Source organism: Nannospalax galili, unplaced genomic scaffold, assembly GCF_000622305.1.
Source record: "Nannospalax galili isolate Female #2095 unplaced genomic scaffold, S.galili_v1.0 scaffold752, whole genome shotgun sequence".
NCBI lineage: Eukaryota > Metazoa > Chordata > Mammalia > Rodentia > Spalacidae > Nannospalax > Nannospalax galili.
Genome location: NW_008333404.1, coordinates 1,541,868 through 1,555,284, shown reverse-complemented (window position 1 = coordinate 1,555,284; position 13,417 = coordinate 1,541,868). Strand labels below are relative to the sequence as shown.

The 13,417-nt window shown below is 43.4% G+C and overlaps 1 protein-coding gene across 4 annotated transcripts in view; it reads left to right on the top strand.

Annotated features, from left to right (window-relative positions):
- Positions 1 to 13,417, top strand: part of Setdb1 (SET domain bifurcated histone lysine methyltransferase 1) — a 39,609-nt gene that overhangs the window by 11,370 nt on the left and 14,822 nt on the right. Inside the window, exons 5-14 of one of the 4 annotated variants that reach the window (XM_029561191.1) lie at positions 1,298 to 1,397; positions 2,076 to 2,201; positions 2,362 to 2,563; positions 3,844 to 3,917; positions 7,290 to 7,480; positions 9,028 to 9,081; positions 9,240 to 9,369; positions 10,363 to 10,510; positions 10,598 to 10,753; positions 11,829 to 12,461. In XM_029561191.1, coding sequence (XP_029417051.1) covers positions 1,298 to 1,397; positions 2,076 to 2,201; positions 2,362 to 2,563; positions 3,844 to 3,917; positions 7,290 to 7,480; positions 9,028 to 9,081; positions 9,240 to 9,369; positions 10,363 to 10,510; positions 10,598 to 10,753; positions 11,829 to 12,461 — 1,814 coding nt within the window. Of the gene's footprint in view, positions 1 to 1,297; positions 1,398 to 2,075; positions 2,202 to 2,361; positions 2,564 to 3,843; positions 3,918 to 7,289; positions 7,481 to 9,027; positions 9,082 to 9,239; positions 9,370 to 10,362; positions 10,511 to 10,594; positions 10,754 to 11,828; positions 12,462 to 13,417 lie in introns of all 4 variants that reach the window. The other 3 variants (XM_017796945.2, XM_008828267.3, XM_008828266.3) reach the window with 3 other exon arrangements.

The window sequence follows — 13,417 nt, the reverse complement described above, 5'->3', positions numbered from 1 at the left end:
TCAAACACAGAGAATAAGTGTCTCGTGAGGTGCCCAGCTACAAGTGACATATCTACAATGCAACCTCTACACTTACGTCTCAGGGAACATAGCGGACCAGGGGGTGGAAAGAATATCAGTGCATCTCTCAACTCTCCCCAACAAAGCTTTCTCATGCAACAGATGGTGATAGAAAGAAAGAAAGAAAGAAAGAAAGAAAGAAAGAAAGAAAAAGAAAAAACTTGCTCATGACTGTGTGATTATAATTCCAGCCCTGGCAGAATAAGAGACAGGTAGATCCCAAAAGCTCACCAGCCAAAATAACAAGCTTCAATGAGTGGGACCCTATCTCCAGTTCAGTGAAGAGACCCTGTCTCAAAACAGTATGGCAGAGAGCAATAGAGGAAGACACTCAGCGGCCTGCTCTGGCCTCCCCATGCATACAACCACATGCACCAGCATACCCCTGCATGTACCATACACAAAATGTTAAAAAAAAAAAAAAAAGTTACCAAGAGATAGATGTGTGCAATGGAGTACTTTATGGTAATTAAACTTAGCAGAGTTCAACCAGGAGAGATTTAATCAAGAAGTACTTCCTGAAGTTGATTTCTGAATCAGATTTATTTAAATCAAACAAAAAACCAACACCTTTTGCTTGCTAAAGTAACCATAGGCTTCCAAATACATTTCTTTATTTTTGTATTTGGGAGGGCTGTGTGCCTGTGCACTCCTCTCGTGCTCCTCTGCATTGAGACAGAATCTCTCATTGAGTCTAAAGTTCTTTTCAGTTAGACTAGATGGTCGATGAGCTCTTGGAGCTGCCTGTCTCTGCCTGACAGTTCTACACCCTGGGGTTACAGGCACTCCCAGCCATGCCCAGCTTTTTATGTGGGTTCTGAGGATTTGAACTCAGGTCCTCATGCTTGAACAGCAAAGTGCTTTTACCTTTGAACCATCTCCCCAGGCCTCCAAATATAATTGAATCTATTTTGATTATTGGAGCCAAGTTATTCACAGGTACTTTTCTCTATTTTCTTTTCCCCTGTAGTGCTACAGATGCAACCCAGCCTTCTCAAGTTATTTCTAACTCATGGCTCTGAATTTTTTTTTGTTTTTTTTTTCAATCTTCTGTTTTCAGGCCTCCAAATATAATTGAATCTATTTTGATTATTGGAGCCAAGTTATTCACAGGTACTTTTCTCTATTTTCTTTTCCCCTGTAGTGCTACAGATGCAACCCAGCCTTCTCAAGTTATTTCTAACTCATGGCTCTGAATTTTTTTTGTTTTTTTTTTCAATCTTCTGTTTTCCTCCAGCTCCGTGAAGCTATGGCTGCGTTAAGAAAATCAGCTCAGGATGTCCAGAAGTTCATGGATGCTGTCAACAAGAAGAGCAGTTCCCAGGATCTGCATAAAGGTAGAGTCAAGGAGTCCCTAGGTAGAGATGAGAGGTGAATCTTTCAGAGGTGTTATTGATCTCAATATCTTTGCATTTCAGAATTCTTTTCTACCTGTCAGTTTAACAGCATTGTCCACAATCAATCTTGAGATCCTTGTGGGATGTGTTAGCTCAGGCTTATTATTAGTGTTATTGTTTATAAGAAGTTAGAAACATTGAGTAAGATGGCATGTTCTTGAATTACATGTGAACTTCATTGTATTATATTCAAGTTTCTGTTAACATAAAGAATTGAGTTGTTTTGTGGTTTTTTTTTTTCCTTTGTCCAAGAGTTCTACAAAAGTGGCTGATGATTACAGGATACCTCAGTTTCCCTGATTTCCGTATTACTCTCTTTATTTTTGAGATATCTTTAACGTGGCCTAGGATGATCTTTAACTTGCAATTCTCCTGCCTTCCTACTGATCTTTAATTTGCAGTTCTCCTGCCTTCCCTACTTGAGTTCATAGGATTATAGGTGTGTACCATCACACCAGGTTTATGCAGTTCTGGGGTTCAGACTTAGGGCTTTATGCTTGCTAGGCAAGCACTCTGCTAGCAGCTACATCCCCAGCTCACCTACTTCCCTCCACCTTTCCTTTTTTCTACCTAGCTTAAAATGTCACTCTTCATAGCAACTCTATGTATCCTCCACAGGAACCTTGGGTCAGATGTCTGGAGAACTGAGCAAAGATGGTGACCTGATAGTCAGCATGCGGATTCTGGGCAAGAAGAGAACTAAGACATGGCACAAGGGCACCCTTATTGCCATCCAGACAGTTGGTATGTCAGACTAGAGGAAGGAATGACAAGGTAACCTGTAGGTCTCCACTGCTGATTCCCCCACTCCCCTAGTCTTTCTTTATATCTCTTACGTAGCACCCAGGGCTTGCATAGAAAGTAACTGTTTTTAAAAATTGTGTTTGTCTTTCCTTTTACTCAGGACTAGGAAAGAAATACAAGGTGAAATTCGACAACAAAGGAAAGAGTCTGCTGTCGGGGAACCATATTGCCTATGATTACCACCCTCCTGCTGACAAGCTGTTTGTGGGCAGTCGAGTGGTGGCCAAATACAAAGATGGAAATCAGGTCTGGCTTTATGCTGGCATTGTAGCTGAAACACCAAACGTCAAAAACAAGCTCAGGTACCTGGGCAGGAGATTCTAAGGGGAGGAGAAACTGGGAGCATTCCTACCCTGTTCATGCCATGGTCACAGTTCCACAATTAGCTTTTGTGTTCTTAGTCCCTTTTTCAGAAACCATTTCTCTTTGCAACACAAGTCATGTGGGTTGAAAACATCCTCCCCTTTTTTTTTTTGAGCCAGCATCTCTATATGTAGCCTAGGCTGGCTTCACATCCTTGTGTAGCCCAGACTGGTCTCAAATTCACAAACCTCCTACCTCTGCCTCCTGAATGCTGGGATTAGAGAAATGTGTCCCCACATCTGATAGAAACTGGAAGATAAGTCAAGATTTATTAATGGTTAGGAAAATAGGAAATTCAGAGAGGGAAGAAATAAAGACTAAATGGTTAGTACCACAGGAATGTGATAAGGAACGAGAATGGAGAATGCACAGTTTGGAGGGGTAGTATTTTTTTTTCTTGAATCAGGGTTTCACCTTGTATTCCTGGCTCATTGTGTAGATATGCTGGCCTCAGACTCACAGAGATCCATCTGCTTCTGCCTCAGGAGTACTAGGATGAAAGGTATGTGCCACCACACCTGGCAGGAATAATAGTTTTTGTTTTTTGTTTTGGAGGTTTGTTGTTTTTTAGACACCATCTCACTGTGTAGACCATGGTCTTGAACTGACAGATCCTCTTGCCTCTGCCTCCCAAGTGCTGCGATTAAAAGCTTATGCCACCACACCAAGCTAGGAAAATTTTTTTTTTTTTTTTTGGTCTTTTTGAGACAGGGTCTCCCTGTAGCCTCAGCTGTCCTAGAACTCACTATGTAGACCAGGCTGGCCTTGAACTCACAGAGATCCACCTGCCTCTGCCTCCCAAGCGCTGGGCTAGGAATAATATTTTTTTAAATATTTTATTTATTATTTTTATGTGTATGTTTGTATTGCCTGCATGTAGGTAAGTGCATCCATATCGTGCAATGCCTGAGGAGGTCATAAGAGGCTGTCAGATCCCTAGAACTGGAGTTAGGGACAATTGTTCGCTGCCATGTGGGTCCTGGGATTCGAACATGGGTCTTCTGCAAGAGCAGCCAGGGTTCTTAACCACTAAGCCATCTCTCCAGCCCCAGAATAATATTTTTTGGAAAAGAGGAGATACATTGATTAGATTAAGAGAAAATCTTGGGGTTTGGAAGAAGGTAGTGATGCAGGGAAGTGAAGCTATGATAAAATAATGTCTGTGATAAAGTAAGTTTTGTAACTCCCACATCTTTTTGCCATCACTCTTCCCTCGTAGGTTTCTGATTTTTTTTGATGATGGCTACGCTTCCTATGTCACACAGTCAGAACTATATCCCATTTGCCGACCACGTAAGTGTCCCTCTATTCTGCCTAGCTCTAATTTCCTTCTCTACCTTGTATTTCTTCTTTAGATACTTGGGTGAAAAGCCCTAGTTTTGTTTTGGTGCTCCACTTTAGTTGGAGATACAGCATTATTAGCTGACACTGCTATAGATGGCAAAAGCATGAGATACTAGAAGATCTTGACTGACCCTCAGTGGTAGCATCTGATAGATGTGTTTTTATTTGTTTATTTGTTTGTTTATTTAATTTTGTGTATGCATGTATTGCTTGCATGTAGGTAAGTGCGCCTGTGTTGTGCAATGCCCATGGAGGACAGAGAGACTGTCCCTCGGAGGTCAGAAGAGGCTGTCAGATCCCTGGGACTGGAGTTACGGACAGGTGTTAGCTGCCACGTGGGTGCTGGGATTCTAACCCGGGTCCTCTGCAAGAACAACCAGTGTTCTTAACCACTGAGCCATCTCTCAGGCCCCCTGATAGATGTGTTTTAAGTTCATAGGTTTAAAGATAGGCTGTTTCTTTTTGGGTCGCATGCTTGACTACATTTCTACTAATATGTTATCTGCATAGGGTTTCCTGTGGAAGCCATGTCTGTCCCAGTGCATATAGGCCAGAAGTCAACTCTGGGTATTACTCTTCAGGTGCTATCCACCTTGTTGGGTGTTGTGTTATGTTTTTCTTAGCTTTGTTTTGTGACAGGGTCTCCTGTAGCCCCAGCTGAGCTGGAGCTTTTTATGTAGACAAGGTTGGCCTTGAGAGCTGCCTTCTCTCCCAAGAGCTGGAATTAAAGGTGTGTGCCACTATGCCTGGCTCACTCTGTTTTTTTTGAGACAGACTATCTCATTGGTCTGGATCTCTTGCAGTAGAGTAGGCTGGCTGCCAGTGAGTGACAGGGGATCTGGCCTCCTCAGCATTGACATTGTAAGTGTGTGCCACCATGCCCAGCCTTTTTTTTTTTTTTTTAATGTGTATAAGTGTATTGCCTGCATGTGTGTGAGTGTTCCCGTGTCATGCAGTGCCATGGGGGTCAGAAGAGGGCTTCGGATTCCCCTGGAACTGGAGTTAAGGACGGTTCATAGCCGCCATGTGGGTGATGGGAATTGAACCCAGGTCCTCTGCAAGAGCAGTTAGTGCTCTTAACCACTGAGCCATCTCTCCAGCTCCGCCCAGCCTTTTTATATAGGGAATCAAAGTCAGATCTTTATGGTTGTGCAGTAGGCACATTGCCAACTGAATTTTCTTCCCCGCTTCCATAGCTTTTTATTTTATATGAGTTTGTAGGTGTATGTACCTGTGCACTCATCCATTGACACCAGGGGAAGACAATGTCTTCCTCTGTTGTTCTCTGCCTAACTGCCTTGAACCAGGGTCTCAGGATAGCTGGCCAGAGAGTCAGGATCTACCTGTCTCCACCCTCTAATGCTAGAGTTACAGCCCAGCCATGTCGAGCTTTTTTGGGGGGCACTGGAAATTTGAACTCAAGTCCTCATATTTGAATAGCAAGAGCACTCTTTCCCACTGTATAGCAAGAGCTCGTTCCCACTGTGAAATCTCTCCAGAACCACAACTGTTTGACTTTAGGGTTTTTTGTTTTGTTTTGGTTGGTTGGTTTTTAAATATTTTATTATTTTATGTATATGAGTGTATTGCCTGCATGTAGAATTGCACCAGTGTTATGCAATGCCTACAGAAAGAAGAGGGTGTCGGATTCCCCTGGAACTGGAGTCAGAGAAATTTGTTAGCTGCCATGTGGGTACTGGAAACTGAACCCAGGTCCTCTGCAAGAGCAGGCACTGAGCCATCTCTCCAGTCCCTAGTTTTTGTTTTTGTTTTTATTTTTGTTTTGGTCTTCTTGAGACAGGGTCTCCCTGTAGCTACAGCTGGCTTGGAACTCACTGTGTAGACCATGCTGGCCTTGAACTCACAGAGATTCATCTTCGTATGCCTCCCAAGTGCTGGTATTAAAGGTGTGCACCTTCATACCCTGCCTCCAAAAGAATTTTTTTAATGAGACAGGGTCTCATGTAGCTAGGGTTGGCTTCAAACTCTCTATGTACCCAGGGCTGATGTTAGAGTCCTTATCCTCTTGCCTTCACCTCCTAATTTCTGTGATTACAGTCATGGACCACCATTCATAGCACTATTTTGTTTGTGTTTATGTGCTTGGATATATGCATTGGAGGCCAGAGGTCTGAAGCTCACTATGTAGACCAGGCTAGCCTGGATCTCACAGAGATCTGCCTGCTTCTGCCTCCTGAGTGCTGAGAGTAAAGAGGTGTACTACCTTACCTGGCTCCACCTCATTTTTTGAGTCAGTGTCTCACTGAATCTGGAGCTCACCAGTAGTCTAGGCTGGCTGGCCATCCAGCATGCTCTTGAGGATTCATCTCTTCCTAGTGCTAGGGTTGCAGACTTGCACCAGAACACCCAGCCCATGTGGTTGTTGGGTGTCTGAATTCAGGTCCTCCTGATTCTGTGTCAGGCAATTTACCAACTGAGCCATCTCAGTCTGTCAAAAATCATAAAAAGAATTAAAAGGAAGAGCCAACAGTGTAGCTCAGTGAGGAAGTGCTCTTACCTTGCATGTGCAAGGTTCTGGGCTTGATCACCAGCATTTTAAAAAAAAAAAGAAGAGGGCTGGAGAGATGGCTCAGCAGTTAAGAACACTGAATGTTCTTGTAGAAGACCCAGGTTCAAAATCCCAGCACCCACATGGCAGCTAACAACTCCAGTTCCGAGGGATCCGATGCCCTCTTCTGACCTCCATGGGCATTGCATGACCCAGGTGCACTTCCATACATGGAGGCAATACACATACACATAAAATAAAAATAATTTTAAAAATTAAACACAAAAAACAGGCTGGAGAGATGGCTCAGCGGTTAAGAACACTGGTTGTTCTTGCAGAAGACCTCACAGGCATTGCACGACACGGGTGCAACTTACCTACATCCAGGCAATACATGCATACACATAAAATAAAAATAATAAATAAAATTTTTTAAAAAAGAAAAGCAGTGACTTAGCAAGATCCTGCCTCACAAAAGAGGAAGAAAACAATGATTCTTTTTTTATTCATAATAATTTATATCAACTGGTAAGAATTTCCATTTGAATTTTCATAAGATGAGATGTCCATTTGTGTGAAATAAGTGAATCACTTAGGTATGTGTGTGGTTTAATATTTACTTGATTTGTACATGCGTTTACACATTAGGTTCAGTACTTAAGATGGTCTTGATTTTGTTTATCTTGAGGTTGTGATTTCACTTTACTCTCTTTCAACTTAAAAAATACCAACTGTGTCCTTGTCAGCTGTTTTCCCTATCGGGTCATGTTCTTCTTGCATGTCCTCTCAGCTCTGTTTCTCTCCCGGGACAGTGAAAAAGACTTGGGAGGACATAGAAGACAGCTCCTGCCGAGATTTCATAGAGGAATATATCACTGCCTACCCAAACCGCCCCATGGTACTGCTCAAGAGCGGCCAACTTATCAAGACCGAGTGGGAAGGCACGTGGTGGAAGTCCCGAGTTGAGGAGGTGGATGGCAGCCTAGTCAGGATCCTCTTCCTGGTAATCTTCCCTTGAACTCTGGAAGAGGTTGGGATAAGATTAGGGAGCTGGGGTAGGTGAAATGGTTCAGTGGGTAAAGTTATACTTACTACCAGGCCTGACAACCTAAGTTCAGTCTCTGGGATTCACATGGTAGAAGGTGAGAACCAGCTCATGCAAGTTGCCCTCTGACCTCCACATATGCATTGTGGTGCTTGCATGCATGCTCACACAAGATAAATAAATGTAAAAAACTTGAAAAGTTAATGATTAGTGGGCAGGCATGAGAGGCACTAATAAGAATGATTTTCTACTTTTCTCCTTTAACCTTCTTATCTGCTCTTACTGTTTTTGCTCTTACTGTTTTGGCCAAATTATATTGTCCTTTTCTGTTTCTATGGGGTATTTCTTTTTATTTATTTATTTTATTTTGAGACAGAGTCTCCCTGTAGTCTCAGGTGGCCTGGAGCTAGCTATGTAGGCCAGGCTGGCCTTGAACTCAAAGAGATGTGCCACCACACCTGGCCAGACTCTTCAGTCTTTTATACCTATCTTTTTCTTGCTTTTCATTCCTTCTTCTTTAGATTTATACTATTTTTGTATTATAACTCCCCTTTGTTCTAAGGTCTTATGATCTTTGTTATTTCTCTGCACAGATAACCTATCTCTCCTATAACTTCTTAAACAAAATATCTTTTTTTTTTTAATATGTATGAGTGTTAGGCCTACATGTACCCTACATGTAAACAGGTACATTGCACCTGTGTCATGCAGTGCCTGCAGAGGTCAGAGGAGGGCGTTCAATCCCCAGGAATAGGAGTTACAGATGGTTGTTAACCATGTGGGTACTGGGAATCAAATCTGGGTCTCCTGCAAGAGCCAGTGCTCTTAGCCACTGAGTTCTCCAGCCCCAAAATCCCTTTTTTAAAAATTTTTATTTTTATGTGTATGAGTGTTTGGCCTGCATATAAGTGCACCAGTATGTGCAGTGCCCATGGAAGCATCAGATCCCCTGGAACTGGAGTTATGGACAGTTAGCTACCAAGTAGGTTCCGAAAACCAAACCCAGGTCCCTCTTTTAGAGTAGCCAAACTGCTGAGCCATCCATCTCTATAGCCCCAAAATTTCGTCATTGTATTTGTGATACCTGTTGTGAATCCTGGTGTATTGATTACTAAATGGATAAGTTCAGTGCTCATCAAGATGTCCATGGAGGCTGGAGATATGGTTCAGCAGTTAAGAGCACTGTCTGCTCTTGTGGAGGACCCGTGTTTGATTTCCAGCACTTACATGGCAGCTAACAACCATCTGTAACTGCTGTTCCAAGGGATCTGATGCCCTCTTCTGACCAGCTTGGGCATCACATGACACGGGTGCCCCTACCTACATGCAGGTATTACACTCATACACATAAAATAAAAATAATAATTTTTTTAAAAAACATTGTCCTATGGACTGGAGAGATGGCTCAGTAGTTAAGAACACATGCTGCTCCTTTAGAAGACCCAGGTTCAATTCCCAACACTCATATAAGGTGGCTTACAACTGCCTGTAATTCCCATTTCCAGGGGATCCGACGCCCTCTTCTGGCCTCTGAAGGCAACTGCATGAATGGTATGCAGGTAAACAAACTGGCATACACCCACATAAATAAGCACAATTTTTTAAAAAACGATGATATCCCAGAGGTGGCTCATGGTATATATTCTCAACAAGTGACAGGATTGATTCCAACCCTGAACCCATTTCTCTCTGTCTTGGCTTTCTTCCTGTCTCCCAGGATGACAAAAGATGTGAATGGATCTATCGAGGCTCTACACGTTTGGAACCCATGTTCAGTATGAAAACATCCTCAGCCTCTGCACTGGAGAAGAAGCAAGGGGGGCAACTCAGAACCCGTCCAAATATGGGTATGTCCTAAAAGATACTAAGGAAGGGAAGAAATGGAGAACAACAGTAAAGGAGATCATGTAGACAAAAGCTGTACCAAATAACACTCATTGGAAAGAGATATGTATTCAAGTTGTTTCTGATAATGGTGATAGATTTGTGGGGCTGCTTCCATATTGCTGTGCTGATTCATTCTAAACAGCCACATAAAGCTAGGCATGGTGATGCACATCTGTAATCCCAGTACTTGGGAGGCAGACGTCGGAAGGTCAGGAATTCAAGACCATCTTTTGCTACATAGTGAGTTCAAGGTCAGCTATGATTACATGAGACCCTGCCTCAAAACAGAAGCAACAAAAGTCTTTTCAAAACCAGGGTATACTGGTATATCCACTTGTTGTAAATGAGAACTGACAATTTTAGCACTTAGGATATTGCCATTTCTCACTTTTGTGTGTGACTGCAGATGTGTGCATGTCACAGTGTATATGGAGGGCAGAGGACAACCTCAGATAGGGGTTCTCATTTTCCACCTTGTTTGAGCCAAGGTTTCTTTGTTGTTCGTTGCTGCATGTGTAGGGCTAGCTGGCCTGTAAGCTTCTGGATTTTCCTCTCTCTGCCTCCTATTTTGCCATGGGAGCACTGAGATTACAGATTCTGCTACTGTGCCTGGCTTTCCATTGGTTCTGCAGATTCTAATTCAGGCCCTTATACTTGTGTGGCAAGTACTTTACCTACTGAGCCATGTGCTACATCCCATTTGCTGCTCCTTTGTGTGTGTGTGTGGCAGGGGGATCTCTCTGTAGCCCCATTGGCCTAGAATTCACTTTATAAACCAGGCTTGCCTCAGTCACATAGAGATCTGCCTACCTCTGCCTCCCATGTGCTGGGCTTAAAGGTGCATACCCTTCCCACTTGCTGCATTTTTATTTTGCATTAGTTGGTGATAGGATGTCTAAATAAGTGCATTCAACACACTATCATCTTTTCATTGCTCTTCCTTTTTCCTGTAGGTGCTGTGAGGAGCAAAGGTCCTGTTGTCCAATACACACAGGATCTAACCAGCACTGGAACCCAGTTCAAACCCATGGTATCCTCACAGCCCATTGCTCCACCAGCCCTACCTGATCCACCTCTGTCCCCCCAGGCAGGTGACAATGAGTGAGTGCTGTTCCTTCTCCTTACTTAGTATTCCCCCCACATATCTTCCATATCCTATACTGTGTGGTCTCTTTCAACCCCTAGAAGCTTGGAAAGCCAGCTTGCTCAGTCACGGAAGCAGGTAGCCAAGAAGAGTACATCATTCCGGCCAGGATCTGTTGGCTCTGGTCATTCCTCCCCTGCATCACCCACACTCAGTGAAAATGTTCCTGGTGGGAAACCTGGAATTGGCCAGACATACAGGTGAGGAGACCTCAGGCATTGTAGCAGGGTAGCAGCATAACCAAGTGGTCACTATATAGGGTAGTCTCTTTGGCTCCAATGAACTTTAATGTTACATAGTAAGAAACTTCAACTTTTTTTTTTTTTTTTTAATTATATGTGTATGAGTGTTATGCATGTAAGGCAAGTGCACCCTTGTTGTACAATGCCCTCGGAGGACAGCAGAGGCTGTCAGATCTCCTGGAACTGGAGTTACAGATAGTTGTTAGCTGCCATGTGGGTTTTGGGAATCGAACTCCAGTCTTCTGCAAGAACAGTCAGTGTTCTTAACCGCTGAGCCCTCTCTCCAGCTTCAACTTTTTAAAAACCTTTAACTTTGGAAACTTCTTAGACACAGGTAATGAGAATTAGAAACTGTTTGGCTAGAGAGATGATTTTGCAGTTAAGAGAACTGGCTGCTCTTGCAGACAACCCGGGTTCGATTCAATTCCCAGCACCCACATGGCAGCTAAAAACCGTCTATAACTCCAGTTCTACAGGATCTGATGCCCTTTTCTGACCTCCATGGGCATTGCATGATACAGGTGCACTTATATACATGCAGGCAATACACACATACACATAAAAATAAAAATAATTTTTAAAAAACCACTAAAATTAAAAAATAAAAATGTCTGGAAACACAGTGTGATCAGAAAGTCATTTATTAAAACTTGTCTTGGAGTGGTGCCATTGCTGCTTCTGAAGGAGGCTACAGAGGATGGTTGGAAGTACCAGGGCAGCCTGGGCTGCATAATGAGACCCTGTCACAAAAAAGTATATATATAACCTGCGTGTGGTAGTGCACGCATTTAATCTCAGTGCTCAGGAGGCAGAGGCCTATGCGATCAAGGCCAGCCTGATCTACATAGTGATTTCCAGGTCAGCTGGGGCTACAGGGAGGCCTTGTCTCAAAAAAAAAAAAAAAAAAGTGTGTGTGTGTGTGTGTGTGTGTGTGTGTGTGTGTGTGTGTAAGATGAGAGACATATAGCCAGAGGGATAATTATGCAACAGAGGCCTGTTATCTTCTGTTTGATTTTTGATATTTTGTTTGCAGATCACCTTTGGCCTCGACACCAGCTGCCCCAGCACCTGCAGCCCCTCCAGGGGTTCTGGCCCCCCCAGCCTTCCATGGCATGCTAGAGCGGGCCCCAGCTGAGCCCTCCTACCGCGCCCCCATGGAGAAGCTCTTCTACTTGCCTCATGTCTGCAGCTATACATGTCTGTCTCGGGTCAGACCTATGAGGAGTGAACAGTACCGAGGCAAGAACCCTCTGTTGGTCCCATTGCTGTATGACTTCCGGAGGATGACAGCCCGGCGCCGAGTTAACCGCAAGATGGGCTTTCATGTTATCTATAAGACACCTTGTGGCCTCTGCCTTCGGACAATGCAAGAAATTGAACGCTACCTTTTTGAGACTGGCTGTGACTTCCTTTTCTTGGAGATGTTCTGTTTGGATCCATATGTGCTTGTAGACAGGAAGTTTCAGCCCTTTAAACCTTTTTACTATATTTTGGACATCACCTATGGCAAGGAAGATGTTCCTCTGTCATGTGTTAATGAGATTGACACAACTCCCCCACCCCAGGTGGCTTACAGCAAAGAGCGCATCCCTGGCAAGGGTGTTTTCATTAATACAGGCCCTGAATTTCTGGTTGGCTGTGACTGCAAGGACGGGTGTCGGGACAAGTGAGTTGGTGGGATGCACAGGGATTGTCTAGCATTACTATAGTTGCCTGCCTTCCTTATACGTATATTGCTTTCCCATCTTCCTTTCCTTCCGCCATCTAGAATTTCTTCCATCAGGCCTAAGGTCTCTATAAGATTGAGGTGGAACCTGAGTGTGGTAGCCATGTCTCTTTTAAACCTAGATTCTGAGAAGCTAAGGCAGGAAGATCTTGAGTTCTGGGCTATCTAAATAGTTATGAGCCAGCCTTGGCTACATAGTGAGACTTTGTTGGAAAGAATAGAAAATCATGAGGCAGAGAGGATGGTGTGTGATTCGGTCATTGTGAATGACCCTTGGTTACATGTGTTTGTGTGTCTTTCTCTGATCCTGTCCCCACTTTGCTTGTTTCCTCTTTTCCTGTGTTTCTGTTGTTTTAGTGCCACTTTGATTCTCTACCTTTACCTTACTCTTACTGTTGCTTTTTTCTTCACGTACTTTTTTTTTCTAATATTTTATTTATTGTTTTTATTTTATGTGTATGAGTGTATTGCCTGCATGTATGTGAGTGCACCCGTGTCATGCAATGCCTTGGAGGTCAGAAGAGGGCTTTGGATCCCCCTGGAACTGGAGTTGAGGATGGTTCATAGCCACCATATGGGTGCTGGGAATCGAACCCGGGTCCTCTGCAAGAGCAGTCAGTGCTCTTAACTGCTGAGCCATCTCTCCAGCCCCTTCTTCATTTACTTTTATGAAGAAGAAAAAAAAAAAAAACATGAAATTCTACTGTCTTTACTTATCCTATCCTTTTTGCTGTGGTTTTGTTTTGGTTTGGGCTTTTTTTGAAAATCTCATGAAGCTCAGGCTAGCCTGGAACTCACTATATAGCTGAGGATAACAGTGAACTCCTGCCTCTCTACTTCTAAGTGATATGATTACAGATATGCCTCATGGTGTCCAGCTCGCATCCTTCATGCTT